Raw genomic sequence first — 14,796 nt, forward strand, 5'->3', positions numbered from 1 at the left:
CTGAGATCAGCAAGATGCAAATCAGTATCTTTAGACACGTGTGTGTTGACAAGAAGAGAGAGACCTCACACATACTGAAAGAGTTCAATAAATAAACCTTTCTCAGCTCCCTGTCATAGCTTCAATGAAATCCAGAGACTGATGTAAGAATAAACAGCTCTAAATGAAAAAGCATGTAACTTTGTTGCCTTACATACTTTTTCACTTTGCTTTCAGACATTTTCTCACTCTTCATTCCCTCTCCCATAGCTTGTCACTTGTCACAAATCAAGATTTTGTGTTGTAAAATAATTAATGGCCACATATCTTTATAGACAAATATGTCAGATTGTCTTGAGCAGGGTACTGCTTGTATATACGTGCGTTCCAGCCCTACCTCGCAGGTGATTTGCAGTTACTCTGTGTTCACATAGCACCACCTAGTGGCTAATCAAAGTGTAAACGGATATTAATATATATTTAATGCTGTAAGACTTGCGTTCTCAGCCTGCGAACCCTGAGTCCCGGATCCGTGGGGTTCTTAGAAAACACGCAAATTTGAAAGCCAGCTCCATACCTCTGATAACTCCTGGCGCATTGTTCTCACACCATTGTCAAAGTCAAAGTCAAAGTCAAAGTCAACTTTATTGTCAATTCTCCATTATGCACAGGACGTACGGAGGATTGAAATTGCGTTTCTCTCAGGCCCACGGTGACAATACAACAGTTCGACATAACACAGTGACACTGAGAGACAAGAACAAGAATTTTCACAGATATACAATAAACACAAATGGCTCAATAACACAGACATGAATAAAATGTGTGACATTAGAGACAGAACAAGCTACAAATATTTACAGCAAGGGCATCAAGGCACGTGGTAGGTTTAGAAATATAAAAATATAAATATAAATATAAATTCCACAGGATATGATGTAGAGTGTTATATAAGTTAAGTGACTGTGCAGATCTGTGTGAGTTTGTGTGTGATTAATGTTGGGAGTAGGAATGGGTGGAGAATAGTCCAGGCTTCAGTATGGGGGGGGGGGGTCAAATTGTAACTGTTACCAGAAATAAACTTACAGTTTAAAATGATTGTTTAGTCTCAACTCTTCAGACACTATTACTCAAAGACAGAGGAATTTCTTTAGGAATGCAAAGGATGAGAAACAGATATGTATGAGTCATGTGTATTTTCCACGATGGGCCTGCATCTAAAACGATGTTCGTGATTGATCTGCGCAGACATTGCGGTTTCTAGCAGCCAGAGCTCATGGAATCTGAGGACAGAGACAGCGTGTTACTGTTAGTCATATTAAGGCTCATAAGTAAGCAGCATACAAAACTATATTGTATCCTCTGTAGAACGCTTAAGTGATGTTGACAGTGTATATTTCCTCTTTCCATCAGTCTGTATAAAACACAGAGGGAGCACATGCCAGTGAATCCCCAGCACCCCGAATGTGGAATTCTGCGGCCTCGCTCTGCATTATTCATCAGTGGAAACCCGGGAGTGAAATATCAGCTTAATGGAAGCGAACGGGAACGTTACCCTCCCCCTGCAGGCTGTCCCTCTGCTCTCCCACAATGCCCCATTCACGGCGGCGGCGGCCTTTCGGGGGTGCGGGTCCCCCCGCGCCCGGTTCGGAGAGGGAGCGAAAGCTCTGACTCAGCTCCGCCCGGCCTCCATGCCGTGAGTCCGCTAGATTAACCTGTCAAAGCGATCGCTCCCCTCGCGGCAGATCGCATTGCGCCGGGAGAAATTCCGAAACATTAGAACTACACTGTATAAATGACAAGCGATAAAAATGTCAGATACGTTTTGAATATATTTCCTAAAATCTGCAATCTGTCTTTTTTTAATGGCACAATATACACAGGGAGGTTTCTTTGACAAAGGCTATGCTCTATTCTCTGGCTTTTGGTTTTGTTTTGTTTTGTGTTGTTTGTTGTTTTTTACTTTTAGCATCAGGTCCATTCACGTATGTTGTGATGTAATAAGAGTTACGAAGTAGAGATAAATAAAGCAAAAAAATACGCATCAGATTACTTATTCTCTGATAAACACTCATTAAAGTACACTGAGTGCAGATAAAATAAATATTTAATCTACCAGATCAAAACTATGATTGATGGGTCTATAATAATTTGACTGAGAGAGGCAAATCTTCTACAATGTAGATGGCTGTAAGCGAGCTTGTGACTCTCATATCTCCAGAGTAACATACCACAGTATCACTGTATGCTAATAATGGATCCCATCAATAACATTTGAATGAGATATCACCATAGAAAGTATTTACAGTGGACAGGTGGGTGTCTACCTGTAGTAGATACTTGAGCACTGCCTGGACACTGTGTTTGGCAGAATTAGGGATGTTTATAGGGCATTCTCATATGATGGAGGAGGAATCAGCCTGGCAGGACACTATAAACAGTAAATAATGTAATCTCCTGTACGTGGAGTTGATTTTAGGTATTGAGATGTGATGAACAGAAGCATCACTGCATGGTACTAGTGACTGCATGGCCAGAGAGTGAGCTTCTGGAGTTAACCCTAGCTTTGAATAACATACTGGAAATGTAGTCTATTTTTTCCACTGGGGCTGTATTTGAACTTTGTTTTTGCAAACAAGTATTTCCACAGGGTATACAGACTATGCAACAGCCTAAAGAAGAGAGACCCATTATATTCATAGTACTTGGACAACAATAATCCTGCATATACTGTATGTAAGCAACAGCCACCCCAGTTCTAGCATCAATGAAAAGTGCAATCCACATTCAAATTCAAGTTCAAGTAGTCAAATAACACCCACTGGAGTGCAGTACATTGTAGTCAATTATGACATAATGAGAACATTATTAATTATGATCGATTTCCATGTTGTACAGTGTGTGGTACAGTGATCCATTATAAGTGGTCTCTGTTACTAAGTTCAAAAATGTGTCATTGTGAAGTCATCCATTACACAAAGCCAGCCTGCTAAAGCAGATGTTTTTCATCACATTCAATGTCCTTTTATCTGCTAGCATTCTTATCTATTCCATCTGCCAATCGAGCTGACTTCAAACACCTGGCCCAAAGAAATGACCGTTAAACTCTCTGATTGCATGAAATGTGTAAATGTATAAACAGAGTTTTTTGTTTTGGATTTTTTTTTTCTGTCATGCATTTGTTTTAACTTTCTCTGACTTATGAACATCCAGGCTTGTTGGAATAGCATGACAGTCTTTATTTGGCATTGTGGATCGGGAAATGAAGTGGAATGTAGATTGTTTAAAGGAAACTATGGATGCTATTCTGATGCAATCCAGTCTGAAACAATTTCACCTCTCGTGCCCACTGTTTCTAAGCTATCAAACAAACAGAGGTGCGGTAACCTCTGAATGAGCTGTTTTTCTCACACAACTCAAATCTCCATTTTTCTCCTGGTGTAAACATGTGTCTTAGCAGCATGGTAACTGCGTATGTTACAGCGCAATGTGTTCCATGGAAACTTGCTGTCTGCCCTGATAATTGATGTTTCAGTGCGACTTCAAGCCAGACCACTTCCACTCTCCAAGGTGAACGTTTCATATTTCATATTACGTGATACTGGGAAATCAATGTTTTCCAGAGACCAAAAAGCCATTCCTGCTGGTGTGGACTGGCAACTGCTTTGCATTAATACATCCAGTTGCCAGTCCACCCTAACATCTGATCTTGGATCAGTCTCGTCATCTCCCACCTGCACAACGTCATTGTGTCTGATTGTTTGGGATCTTGGTTTCTGTTTTAACAACCAAGAGTCAACATGAGACCAACCCATCACAATCCACATATCAATCACTTCTTCTCAGAGAGAAAAAAATTCTTTGTCATCTGTGGAATAACCATACCTACCAAACAAATACTCGCACAATTCTTTATTTTATTTTAGTTACTCTTGACACTTAAGCACATAAGTCTTGCTTAAACAGTTCTTACCCTTAGCAGGGCACTAGCTCTCATTGGCAGAGTACAGAGCCGAGAACTGTGCGCCTGCTGGTTCTCCATGCTCAGAACCAAAGCTCCATTTCCCTGGTATGAGTCTGCTGGCTGTGTGAGGACACCCACTCTGGACTGTTCCACAAATGAATGAGCATGACGAATGAGACCGTGCAAAACCAGACTGCACTCCAGTGTGAAAACCACTACACCCCACCTGTTTGAATCCGGATGCAAGTTTGACTAGTCCCTGCCCAAGAAGCCAGGCTCTTTTTCTGCAGTGGGCCACTCACATCCCAGTCTAGGACTTGCGCTGCGTGATTGTGAGGCTCATGAGCTCAGACCCTGCTGGAATCACACTGGGTATGTGAGGACAGGCTATTTGTTCAAGATGTGTGATACTATGCAGTTCTAAGTGATGCTCTGTCTCTCTGATGCAGTGCCAGCAAAAGTGAGAGTTTTGTCAGCTTCATTTTAAACAGCTCTTTCACAATATCTTTACAGTGCAAGCACTATTTGGGGGACTGCACAGACCAATGGTGAAACGTGCAGCCATCTGTTTGTAATAGGGACCATAAGCACAGTCATTCATACAACCCGTGAAGACATAAAACGTAAACATTGTGTAATCTTCAAAAAAAATCAAATAAACTTCAAATATATAGGCATTGAGATCCTTAAAGAGGAAGTGAAACTTCAGGCCATGTGTGTTTCATAAGTGAAAACATTTTTTTAAAAAAACTGTGCGCTGGCTTGCATTTTAAGTTATGTTCATTTTACACTGGCTTGCTTGTATGCTGCTTCTGTGATGTGAATGGCATTGCTGTAACGTTGGTTGAAGTCATTGAATTATTTTGACTTATTTGACTGTTGAAACTGATTTTGGAAACAACCATGACAACGATGAAAACGTAATTTATCCGCTCCGTTCACTGAAATTATTTGATGCAAATGATTAGCTAGATGTAGCTGTTTCCACATTTTCCACAGGCGTATGCTCATGAACAGGAAAAATCACCCTCAGATTGTCAGACACAAAACCTACTGTAACTAATTCTTCACGTTTCAGAGTTTAAGCACGCAAGCCCTCAGGAAGCTACATATGGCATTCATACACCATTCAGTGTTTTGTGCGGCCATCATCAAAGTACCACAAAAGATAATGAGGGCCTCTGCCTCTGTTGTATAATGTTAAGACACCTGACATACCAAGCCTCAGACACAAACACAGGAGCGAGCCCTGGCAAATTGCAGGTGGGTAAAAACCTCTAAAAAGTGAGAGAGAGAGGGAATAAAGGAGTGACTCTGTGCTCAGAGCAGGAGGCCTGGATGTGCTGGGCTTTTAAAGACATTTCTCTGCAAACACAGCTACCTATGCCCATGCTTTGGCCTGGGGTAAACGTGTGTATGAAATAAGGCTTAGGTAACTCTGCATAGACGTGTCTTCTGTTGAGGGGCAGCCAGTTTGAAAGCCGATCTTCTTGAGTGTTGATAGACCATTTTTATGTAATATGCACAACATACATAACAATGCAGATGCATGCTTTGGTAATCTGAATTTAAGTAAAGGGTATGAAAATGGTGGCATAATTTGAAACAGCATATTTAACTGTTAATTTGTTTAAATGCTTAATGATGGAGGGGGCCTTCCAAAGCAGTTACTGATTAAAGTCTTCCACAATCCATGATGTGAACAAGTTCAACAAGTGCACCTTGTTCCCTTGGAAAAGAGGACACTCACAAGGTGTATATCAGCACTAACTTCTGTCACTCCAAGGGTCATGTGATTCATATATCTCCACCCCTCTCCTCTATAGTCATGCCCCATAATTGTCATCAAAAACTTTTGCATTTTTGATCACAAAATACACACACAAAAGCAGCAAAAAGAAAGAATTAAATAAAAAGCATCTTGTAATATTTTATTCCATATACAAATATATTTTATGTAGCTTATTGTACAGACATTTCTTTTTACCTAAAGCTACAGCTTTATAGGACAGACTTTACGGTATGGTAGGAAGCTATGCTAAATCAAACAATGTTATTGGTTCTTTGATCAGTTCATTGGTGAAGGGGTGAAATGGCATTGTTTGTTGGTTGTCAATGCAGAACAGAAATTTATCAAAATGCAAAATTACCCCGCTCCATTCATTTTCCTCATCTGCCATGCTCTGTAAAAACGGCAAATCCGTAAAACAAAGACGAATGTATTGACTGAATAAGCACTCATGAGAAAAACGTGCTATAGTATCTTACTGCACTGGCTATGAGAAAGGGATGCAGATACTTTTAGCAAGATAAATTGCAATACAAGGGCATTCACTGTACATAAAACTTGCCTAGGTACATATTTTCTACATACACAATGCACTGTTTACTAAAAGAACAATGGAATAATCTTGTAGTACTGCAGTATGAATTTATACAATAAGCCAATATACATGGTTAAAACTGAATTTAATCTCAGTTACTGAAGGAACTATTGTATCCTGTGGAATCTAAAGAAAATGCTTCATTAGCTAAAAATTGATAACTTGTTAAAAGAGGAGTCATTTTTGGATCCTATCAATTAGATACACAGCAACCCCTGGCACCAGAAAGACATCCTGAAAAAGTGATGTCAGCATCTCCCTGACATATCCTTGGGGGTGGTTTCACATGAAGGCAACCCCAGTGTTAGATGCACCTAGCATCTATGAAGGAGCCTTGATAAGGCTGAGTGATCTGTACTGGAAACCCAGCCACACACTTTTCCCCAGGGTTCATTTTCTGAATGGATATGTTATCTTTTTCCAGAAATGTCCAGTTCCAATTATCCCCAATTGGAATTACTTGCCAAACATGAATTCAGATGAGGATTGTCTCAGAGAACAGTCCCATGTACCCTTTAACAAAACATGATATGAATGAGTTACTTCAAAAGGCACTTTATTCTTCAATAAAAGAAACATTGTATTCATATCATAGACCTACAGTATATACAACACCAATATACATACCTATTGAACACATTAGTCTCTATTTTTAAATAAATATTTGGTTAACCATTTTCAATGTGTGTATACAAACATAGTAAATGTTGCTAACAATAACTCAGGTGAATATTTTGATTTATGTTCTACTGTCATGTACTAAGGAAGTGACGCATCAGAAATGACAATAAAACCTACATTTCTAACTGATGGCAAGAGGGTCAGCTTTAGGTCTCACATCTAATTACAAAACCAACACGACATGTGTCATGTAGTAACATTATTCTGATCCTCAAATAATGCAATTTAAATGCAGTGAAAGATTTCTTGCTTATATCATTTCACAAGGTCAATTATATTTGAAGATCTACAATTTGCCTCAATAAATGGACAACAAATGCAATCTTTATAGAAAAAGTTACCAATCTGCTTGGAGGAATGTGAATAAATTCAAATATTTATATCTGTACATTTGAATAGTGATCAATTGAGTGAAAATAATTATTATAATAATTCTTCTGTATTAATATATCCATTTCTATTCCATATTAAACCATTATATCATATATTTGTATGCATTCTGTGCACACAAACCTAGCCAGATTAGAATACAATGAAAACCGTACTGAGAAGCAGGAGAAACACATCTGTGTGGCAAAATATGCAAACAGAACCCCTTCAGGGCACAGAACTGCTCAGACAGGAGGGTTAGAGTGCCATATGCAGACAGACAGCTTGCTTCCTCATAATACATACTTCAGTCATTTAGAAGTTAGAGAATGGCCATTCACACCCTAACAATGGGGACAATATAGCTGTGGAAGTGGTCGTGGTTGTACTCAGAGAAATATTATACTCCCAAAAGTCATTTTTCCTCTAATTTTTTCAGCTGTATTCAATGATATCAAATCACTGATAACCAAAATGGGGCAAATGCATAAAAACACTTTACCCAGGTACAGTTGCACTTAGCATAAATGGTAGGATGATGGAAAAATGCCTCATGCCATTTTTAAAAATATGCAGTCACATCGAACATCTTTCATGGTACAGTTACTTCTTCAAAGCAAATTGAGGATTTATGACAAAAGCCTGACTTCTGAAAGGCAATGCCTCACTTTGACTCTGGTGTTGGTATCTTTTGTTGACTGTCAGCATTTAAGGCATAACAAAGAGGACTCACACCACTGGATCCTTGAAATGCTGCAGTTCTGAGATTAAGGTGTTGGTTGTATTGCATCTGTTCCTGAAGTAACCATTATCATATACACAAGCCTGAGCACTGAGCACAAGATGAACTTTGCAGCATTTTAAGACAGTGGGGAAAATGGCAGGAATGCACATCATCATGTAATCTACGCAGAGTCACGTCAGGTCTCACAATGCTTTGCTGCTGCTGTGCAATTGATTCAGACAAGTGGCTTTAAGATACATTTACAAAAAGGCACTTTCAACAACACTTTGGCTTTGAAATGTGTGTGTATGTTCGAGAGAGAGATCTTTTAGCAGCTACATGAACAGATAACAATATTTTCCCATATAGAGGATATAATCTATAATGTGAACGTGAGAACATAGACACAATTTCATGACACAAAAGTGATTTTAAAGTGTAACGGTGTGGTCATTGAGTCAGTGAGACGCAGTCTCCATACACACAGAGATATTCTGGGGAAGAGCCTGCAGAGACTGGGGTACATGGAAAGACCAGCTCTATCAGCCAGAGTTCAGCATCTTTGCGCTGCAGCTGAGACACAGAGTATCTTCTTCCCTGTGGTGCCGGAACATAGATATTGCAGTCCTTCATCTATCTGACAGAAAGGGAGGGAACATCTTTCAAGGACGAAGATTCAGTCTGTGACTCTAGTGGAGAGAGAGCAACATGTCTGGGTGAAAACTGCCGTGCCGTGGTGCAGAAATATCGTTACATCATGCAAATGTAATGAAATCAGCTGAGCGGTCCCTCCTCCCCCAGGCATGATTCAGGAGTTACGACAGCACTTCTGTCTTTTGCTTTCAAGCTTCCACAAGAGGAAAAGATAGTCTTCATGAATCATTTCACTCTTTCGCATTTTGCTAGCATTTCGGGTGCAGTCTTTGTTCCAGTGCAAAAGGAAATTGAAGGGGCAGTGGGGAAGCGGAGGTTAGGGGTGGGAGGACAGGGGGTGAAGCAGGATTATCTGCAGGCACAGGAGTCCACGGTCATGTTGGGGTACACCTTGAGGACTACGTTCTTGTCCTCGTCGAAGAAGAGGATGCTGAGGGAGGACATGCTGTCCGGCACGCAGCAGGGCTCGGGGATGCCCGGGACCACGCCCACTGCCCGCACAATGCTCTGGATGGTGGCGTGATTGGAGGGCTTCAGCGACTGTGGGGAGAGAGGGCATGGGGGTCAGACACAAGCTGCAACAGCACTCCCATGTTCTGCTGTCTCACTCGTTACATTATGATGCTATTGTCACTCTTATCCAGAGCCACTTACATAGGGTATAATCTCACCCATTTATACAGCTGGATCTCTACTGAGTAACACAGTGCCCCAGTGGGGAATCAAAGCACTCCCTCCACTGTGAGGGCAAAGGGAATAATGCTGGAGATACACCAATATATGGGCCTGTGAACTCATCACAATGCTGCTAAAGGGTCCAACAGTCCCAAAACCAACAATCTACAACAACCTGCACAGTCTGAGGTGAACACTGCCTGAGATGATGGGCATGAATTACAACTTTTCCTCACCCTAGACTAGCTTGTGTTGAGAGACTGCTATGCTGAAAGTTTTTTGGTTTAGATCTCAGCCCACTGTCCTGTGATGGGCAAGCTTGGTGTCTAGGAGGTGCATTCATGTGCCACCAAAACCAGGATGGGCCATGAAACCCTGCTTATAACTTCCATATAGCTTACTCTCCTGAGTAAACATTTGAGAGGTCCAGAATATTGACCGCAGGTCAAGAAAGATCATTAATGCAGACTTTGGATGTGTGTCAAAAGTAAGCAAAAAGCTGTTTTTGTGTGAACACTGCTTTTCAGCTGTTCTGGAATGCCCAATGTCAGGATGCAGACGTGCTTCCTCTCTGTAATTGAGCTGGTTGTTTTCACTCAGGAGCAACATTTTTTAAATGTATCCATCTCCCTGAACACAAACAACATCCCACGAGCTGCCACCAAAGCCTGCCTGAAGACCAGGCCTCACAAAGGGAGAACTTCCTGTATTTAACAAAGGAATCTGACTGGGTGTTTTCACAAAGGAAGTTTCACAACTGCAGGAGAAGTTCACCCGGGCATGAATCTGGCCTCGGCAGGCAGGTGAGCTGCATGCTTCCTGACACCTAATAAACCATATCAACACCTTCAGGCAATTCAGAAAAAAAGAAAAAAATGACATGAATAAGTGATATAGTCATCACATTTAGAAATTACTGCCTGTACTCTGAAGATATGTGTAGAGAAAATGGCACAAATGACTGTAGATTTCCACTACGTTTAGTCTGAATATTGAGTTATTGTTTTTGTGGGTTGTTTTACACCCTTTGGGTTAAAATCAATGTCAATTATAATGCTCTGCAGTTACTGTGGTCTTTACACTTGGCACATATGACACATTGCAGCAAATCAATTTTACATAAGAATGCATAACTGGACTTAATTGTTTCATTCAAAAAAGCTTTATACATCTCATATATGTTATGTCTGGAGCTTGTGAGCAGCATAGTGATTCAATCAATTATGTTTGAAGGTAAATTGTACAAAAAAATGCTAAATAACATGTTCTTAAATATATTTCTGGCAAAACAGTTTTGTTGCATGTCCTTCAAAATGAGAATTAAACTCCATTTGACTGAAAGAAACCTATATCATTAGGTTTCAAGGGTTATTCTTTGGAGATTATGTGTGTGAGTGAGAAACGAGTACAATGCAAATGAAAATATCATTATCACTCTGTCCGAAAATGACCAGTGTTTGACAGGCAGCTGGATGTGGTTGTATTTACACTACGATGGTGCTTTTGGGAGTGGACATATTACATCAATGATTCTGTCACTTTCCCTTCCTCTGTGGGCTTAAACAAACCCATTGAACGGTGTTCTGACCCATACGAATGAGTGGAATGTCTGTTTTTCAACAGATAATCTACCGGAATAAAAACGAAGCCTGAAATAATATCCGCGCATATAATTTATCACTCAGTGCAATATAACCGCGCACATAATGTGCACGCCACTACTTTCTTGTTCCACTTGGGGGCTCCCTTGAATCATTTTAATTAGCAAGGGCCAGTATTCTGAGGGAAAAAGAATGCAAAGGAATCTCCTCCTCACGAAAAGAACAAAATCAGCCAATAAAAATGTAAATAAAAATAAAAATGAAGATTGGCCAGGTTTGTATTTCAATTAGGTCTATATCAAATATATTTAAGGGGCACAGGAGGTCTCTGTGCAAACATCATAATTAGTCCCATGCCCTACTCCTACATGACATATGCAAACAGTTGTGTTTCTTTTACAGAAAATTCCCATCATGCTCCCCTCATGAAAGAATACACCTGTTGTGCCTGAACCGATTAATCCTCAGAAGAGACTGGTTTACAAGTTTGTTGGGCTGAGAGTTTGGAATATCAACTCATCTGGCCACTGTACAGACATCGCCATCCGCTGGATGTCAAGGCTGTTGCAGCTTATAAAAATGTGCTGCAGGTTCTTTCATCAGATGTACTGTTTAAACTCTTACCTTTGGCATGGGAAATTGACAGGATCCTGAACAATAGTAGGCGTCGAAGTATTTAGGGGATATAATCCATTCACTCCAGCCGATGTCGGCGAAGTCCACCTTCAGGTATCTGCGGGCACAGTTTCGTGGCTCATTCCACTGCCTCTTGCGAGCCTTTTTCATTGTCTGCTCATCAAACTGCAGCAGCGCCATCTTGTGGTGATGGTTCTTCCGAGGTTTCGTCTTGGGGCGTTTGGCCGACCTGTTCTCAGGCGGCTCGTAGGGGTTCGTCTCCTCCCATCCTGGAGGTCTGTGCGGATACTCTGTCCCCGGCAGCTCATTGTTTTGCAGAGGGAGGAGAATGTTGGCGGAGCGCCTGGCCCTGCGCTCCGCCGTGCCGTTGTGCGTCTTCGCTCCCAGTCTATGAAGTCCTGTACGGCGCTGCAGCGCGGACACCACGCTGTCCGGCTCCGAGATAGCCGAGTCATTGGCGTATACCAGGATATAGGAGGAACGGTCCGACACCGGCGTTGTCCAAGGTCTGCGCCCTCGTGACGCCACGTTGATTCCGATAAAGAGTTCACCGTGATGTTTTGCCTGGTTGACGACGCGCGTTATGTCTTTCCATTGCCAAGATATAAAGTCCCTGTAGAGGGTGGAGACATTGATAAGGAAGTGGCCCCGAGTCCTTGCATTATTATCTACAGAGGCAAAACTCCAGATGCTGAGATGAACATGGGTCTGCTTTCTGGGACCATGACGACCGCAAGTCTCTGACCCGGCACGGCCTTGACTGCTGTTCTGCAGGTCTCCTATGTGGTAGTGTAGTGTTGCAGACAGGACGTCTTCTGACTTGGTTAGCGATGTTAAGTTAAAGATCTGCAGCTGAGTGCTGTTGATAGTACCTAAATACAACACAGACCCGTCAGAAAATGACATATTACATCCCACGTTATATTTTGAAATTTATATCAACACACCGAAGAGAGTACTGTATGGCCTTCAGCACAGCTTGAATAAAATAAGCTAAACATTATCTGTCATGCTTGTTTGTTTATTTGCTGTATTATTCATATAGGAAAATAAAGGAGTTCTGAACTTCTGTATATTGCTTAGAATTAGCATAGTTTATTCTGTATCTCTACTAGTAGGAGGCACACGCCACTGAGCCATCACCTGCGCGCTTATTTTCGCGGTATTATTACAGAAAACAAAACAGGCAGCCAGTTTCATAAACCTAATCGGCAGGCAAGTACAATCCTAAGAACATAAACAATGTTTATCGTTTCATATAAGCAAAAACATTTTTACCATCAGAAAAGCACGTTGTGATCTCTTTACACCCTTACAATGATTATTTCCAAATATGTTGTACATGCCTTATTTTGAGTTCAGTGAAGCATCAGAAACTAATCTCATTTTCTCTCTCGTAACATTAACTGTGTGTAACCTGAACAAATCCACAAAGGTACATTCCATGATGCATGCTGTGGCAGAAATCTGCTATTTGTTATCTATTTTATTCAGCAGAGTTGCACGCGCTTGACGTCTCTGTAAAGTGCCGTATTAATTTCTCAAGTATCGCCTTGGCTTTTTCAACAAGTGTACTCCCTCTGCCCAATACTCATACAATGTATTGGAAAGTGGCATAATAAAGAAAGTCAATACACACAGGGATGATAAATACAGAACAAAAACGTTATTATAAATTTGATTTATTATTGTTGTTTACGTTAACACTGTGAGAGAAGTACACGTATTTTGTTCATTAGCGCTCAAAGGCAGTTTATGGATATATTCACATATCATATATATGTATGGTACATACCCCAGTGAGCTCTGAAGCTGCGCACTGTATTTCCATCTTTGAACTGAAAGCCGTCTCTGCTGTATTTCTCGTACAGCACGTGCATGTGCTCAGACACTGTATCTTGTATAAGCGGGTCGTTCTCGTGCTTGGGGTGATCTTTTACCCGAGCCCTGTCCGGCTTCCCCCACTCCTCGCTCCTCTTCAGCCCCGTGAAATGTTCTTTTAGCACAATACAATATCCACTGTAAACACAACTCCATCCGAGAAGCAGCAGAAACGCGCACTGACAGCGAGCCATGCCTCAATTCAATTCAAATATCGAGTTTAGAAGTTATGAATAATGTTGTCGCGCAGCGTAGGTTTCCAAAGTGATCTTATCTCTCAGATGGGATATCATCACCTGAAAGACAGTTCTCGCCGAGAATGCAAAGTGTTCACTTCCAGAAGCTTGCTGCCGTCACTTATACGTTACGGTGAAGTCCTTGGGAAGTTGCTTGCACATTAAGACTTTTTTTGTTCATTCACTTTACCGTTACCCGTTTTACTTCGGAGGGCGAGTTCCCTTGATTTTGTATCTGGGATCTGGGCTGATCTCAGAATCGACAGCCAATCGCACCCCTTCTCAACTTTCATTGAAGATAAAGCATGTTGTGGCAATCGCCAGGGGCTTGCTGCACCGTCTCTGTGCTGTTGTCTCTGCTGGCACTTACTGCAATAGCACCTTTTACAGAGAACCGCATTACACATAATTCAGAATTTTGGACGCTGTTTCTTAGTGACATATATAGGCTACCAGCTATTCTGTGTATGTTACCAAGTTACTGTGGCAGGTATTATTTTTAATAGTGATGACATATTTGTGTAGAAATTATAGAAAACAACGCACCGCCCTCCAGCTTTCCAGTTCTGGTGAAATATTCCAATATATTTTCCTGGTAAACATCGAATGGTAAATTGATGATAATCTATTTGCAAAATAAATATATAAGAATAGTTTCTGTAGATTTCTCCCCTTTATTCTACCTTGAATGCCCCACAATAGGTGGGTTGATTTTTTTAGGTCTTTGTGGACAATCATTTTCTCACCACACCAGCTAATGGCAAACCCTACGGTCTGAGGAGCTGCAAAATGCAGTCTGCAGTTCAGTTGCTTCCAACGCTGCAGCTGGATTGGTGGAGCGTGTCCCTGCAACGCATCGGTTTGGGACGCGGGGTTCAATGAAATGGCTTGATGCCGGCATTAAGGGCTCTCCTGTATTTTGTGGTGTTCAGTGCGGTTAAGCACACACATCCTGTACGTACAGTCTGTCTCCGGCTGTGCATCGCATTTCCCCACACATTAAATGAATCTC

General features: G+C 41.3%; 1 protein-coding gene across 1 annotated transcript; it reads right to left on the minus strand.

The window, feature by feature from the left end:
- Window positions 1–8,553: 8,553 nt before the first annotated feature.
- LOC118778246 (bone morphogenetic protein 3-like) lies at window positions 8,554–13,875 on the minus strand. The gene is made up of 3 exons (XM_036529678.1): window positions 13,463–13,875; window positions 11,656–12,539; window positions 8,554–9,295 (listed from the first exon to the last, which is right to left on the minus strand). The coding sequence occupies exons 1-3, from the start codon at window positions 13,740–13,742 to the stop codon at window positions 9,104–9,106; spliced, it is 1,356 nt and encodes a 451-aa protein (XP_036385571.1). The 5' UTR covers window positions 13,743–13,875; the 3' UTR covers window positions 8,554–9,103.
- Between the last annotated feature and the right edge of the window lie 921 nt (window positions 13,876–14,796).

This window comes from Megalops cyprinoides, chromosome 5 (genome assembly GCF_013368585.1).
Source record: "Megalops cyprinoides isolate fMegCyp1 chromosome 5, fMegCyp1.pri, whole genome shotgun sequence".
Lineage (NCBI taxonomy): Eukaryota > Metazoa > Chordata > Actinopteri > Elopiformes > Megalopidae > Megalops > Megalops cyprinoides.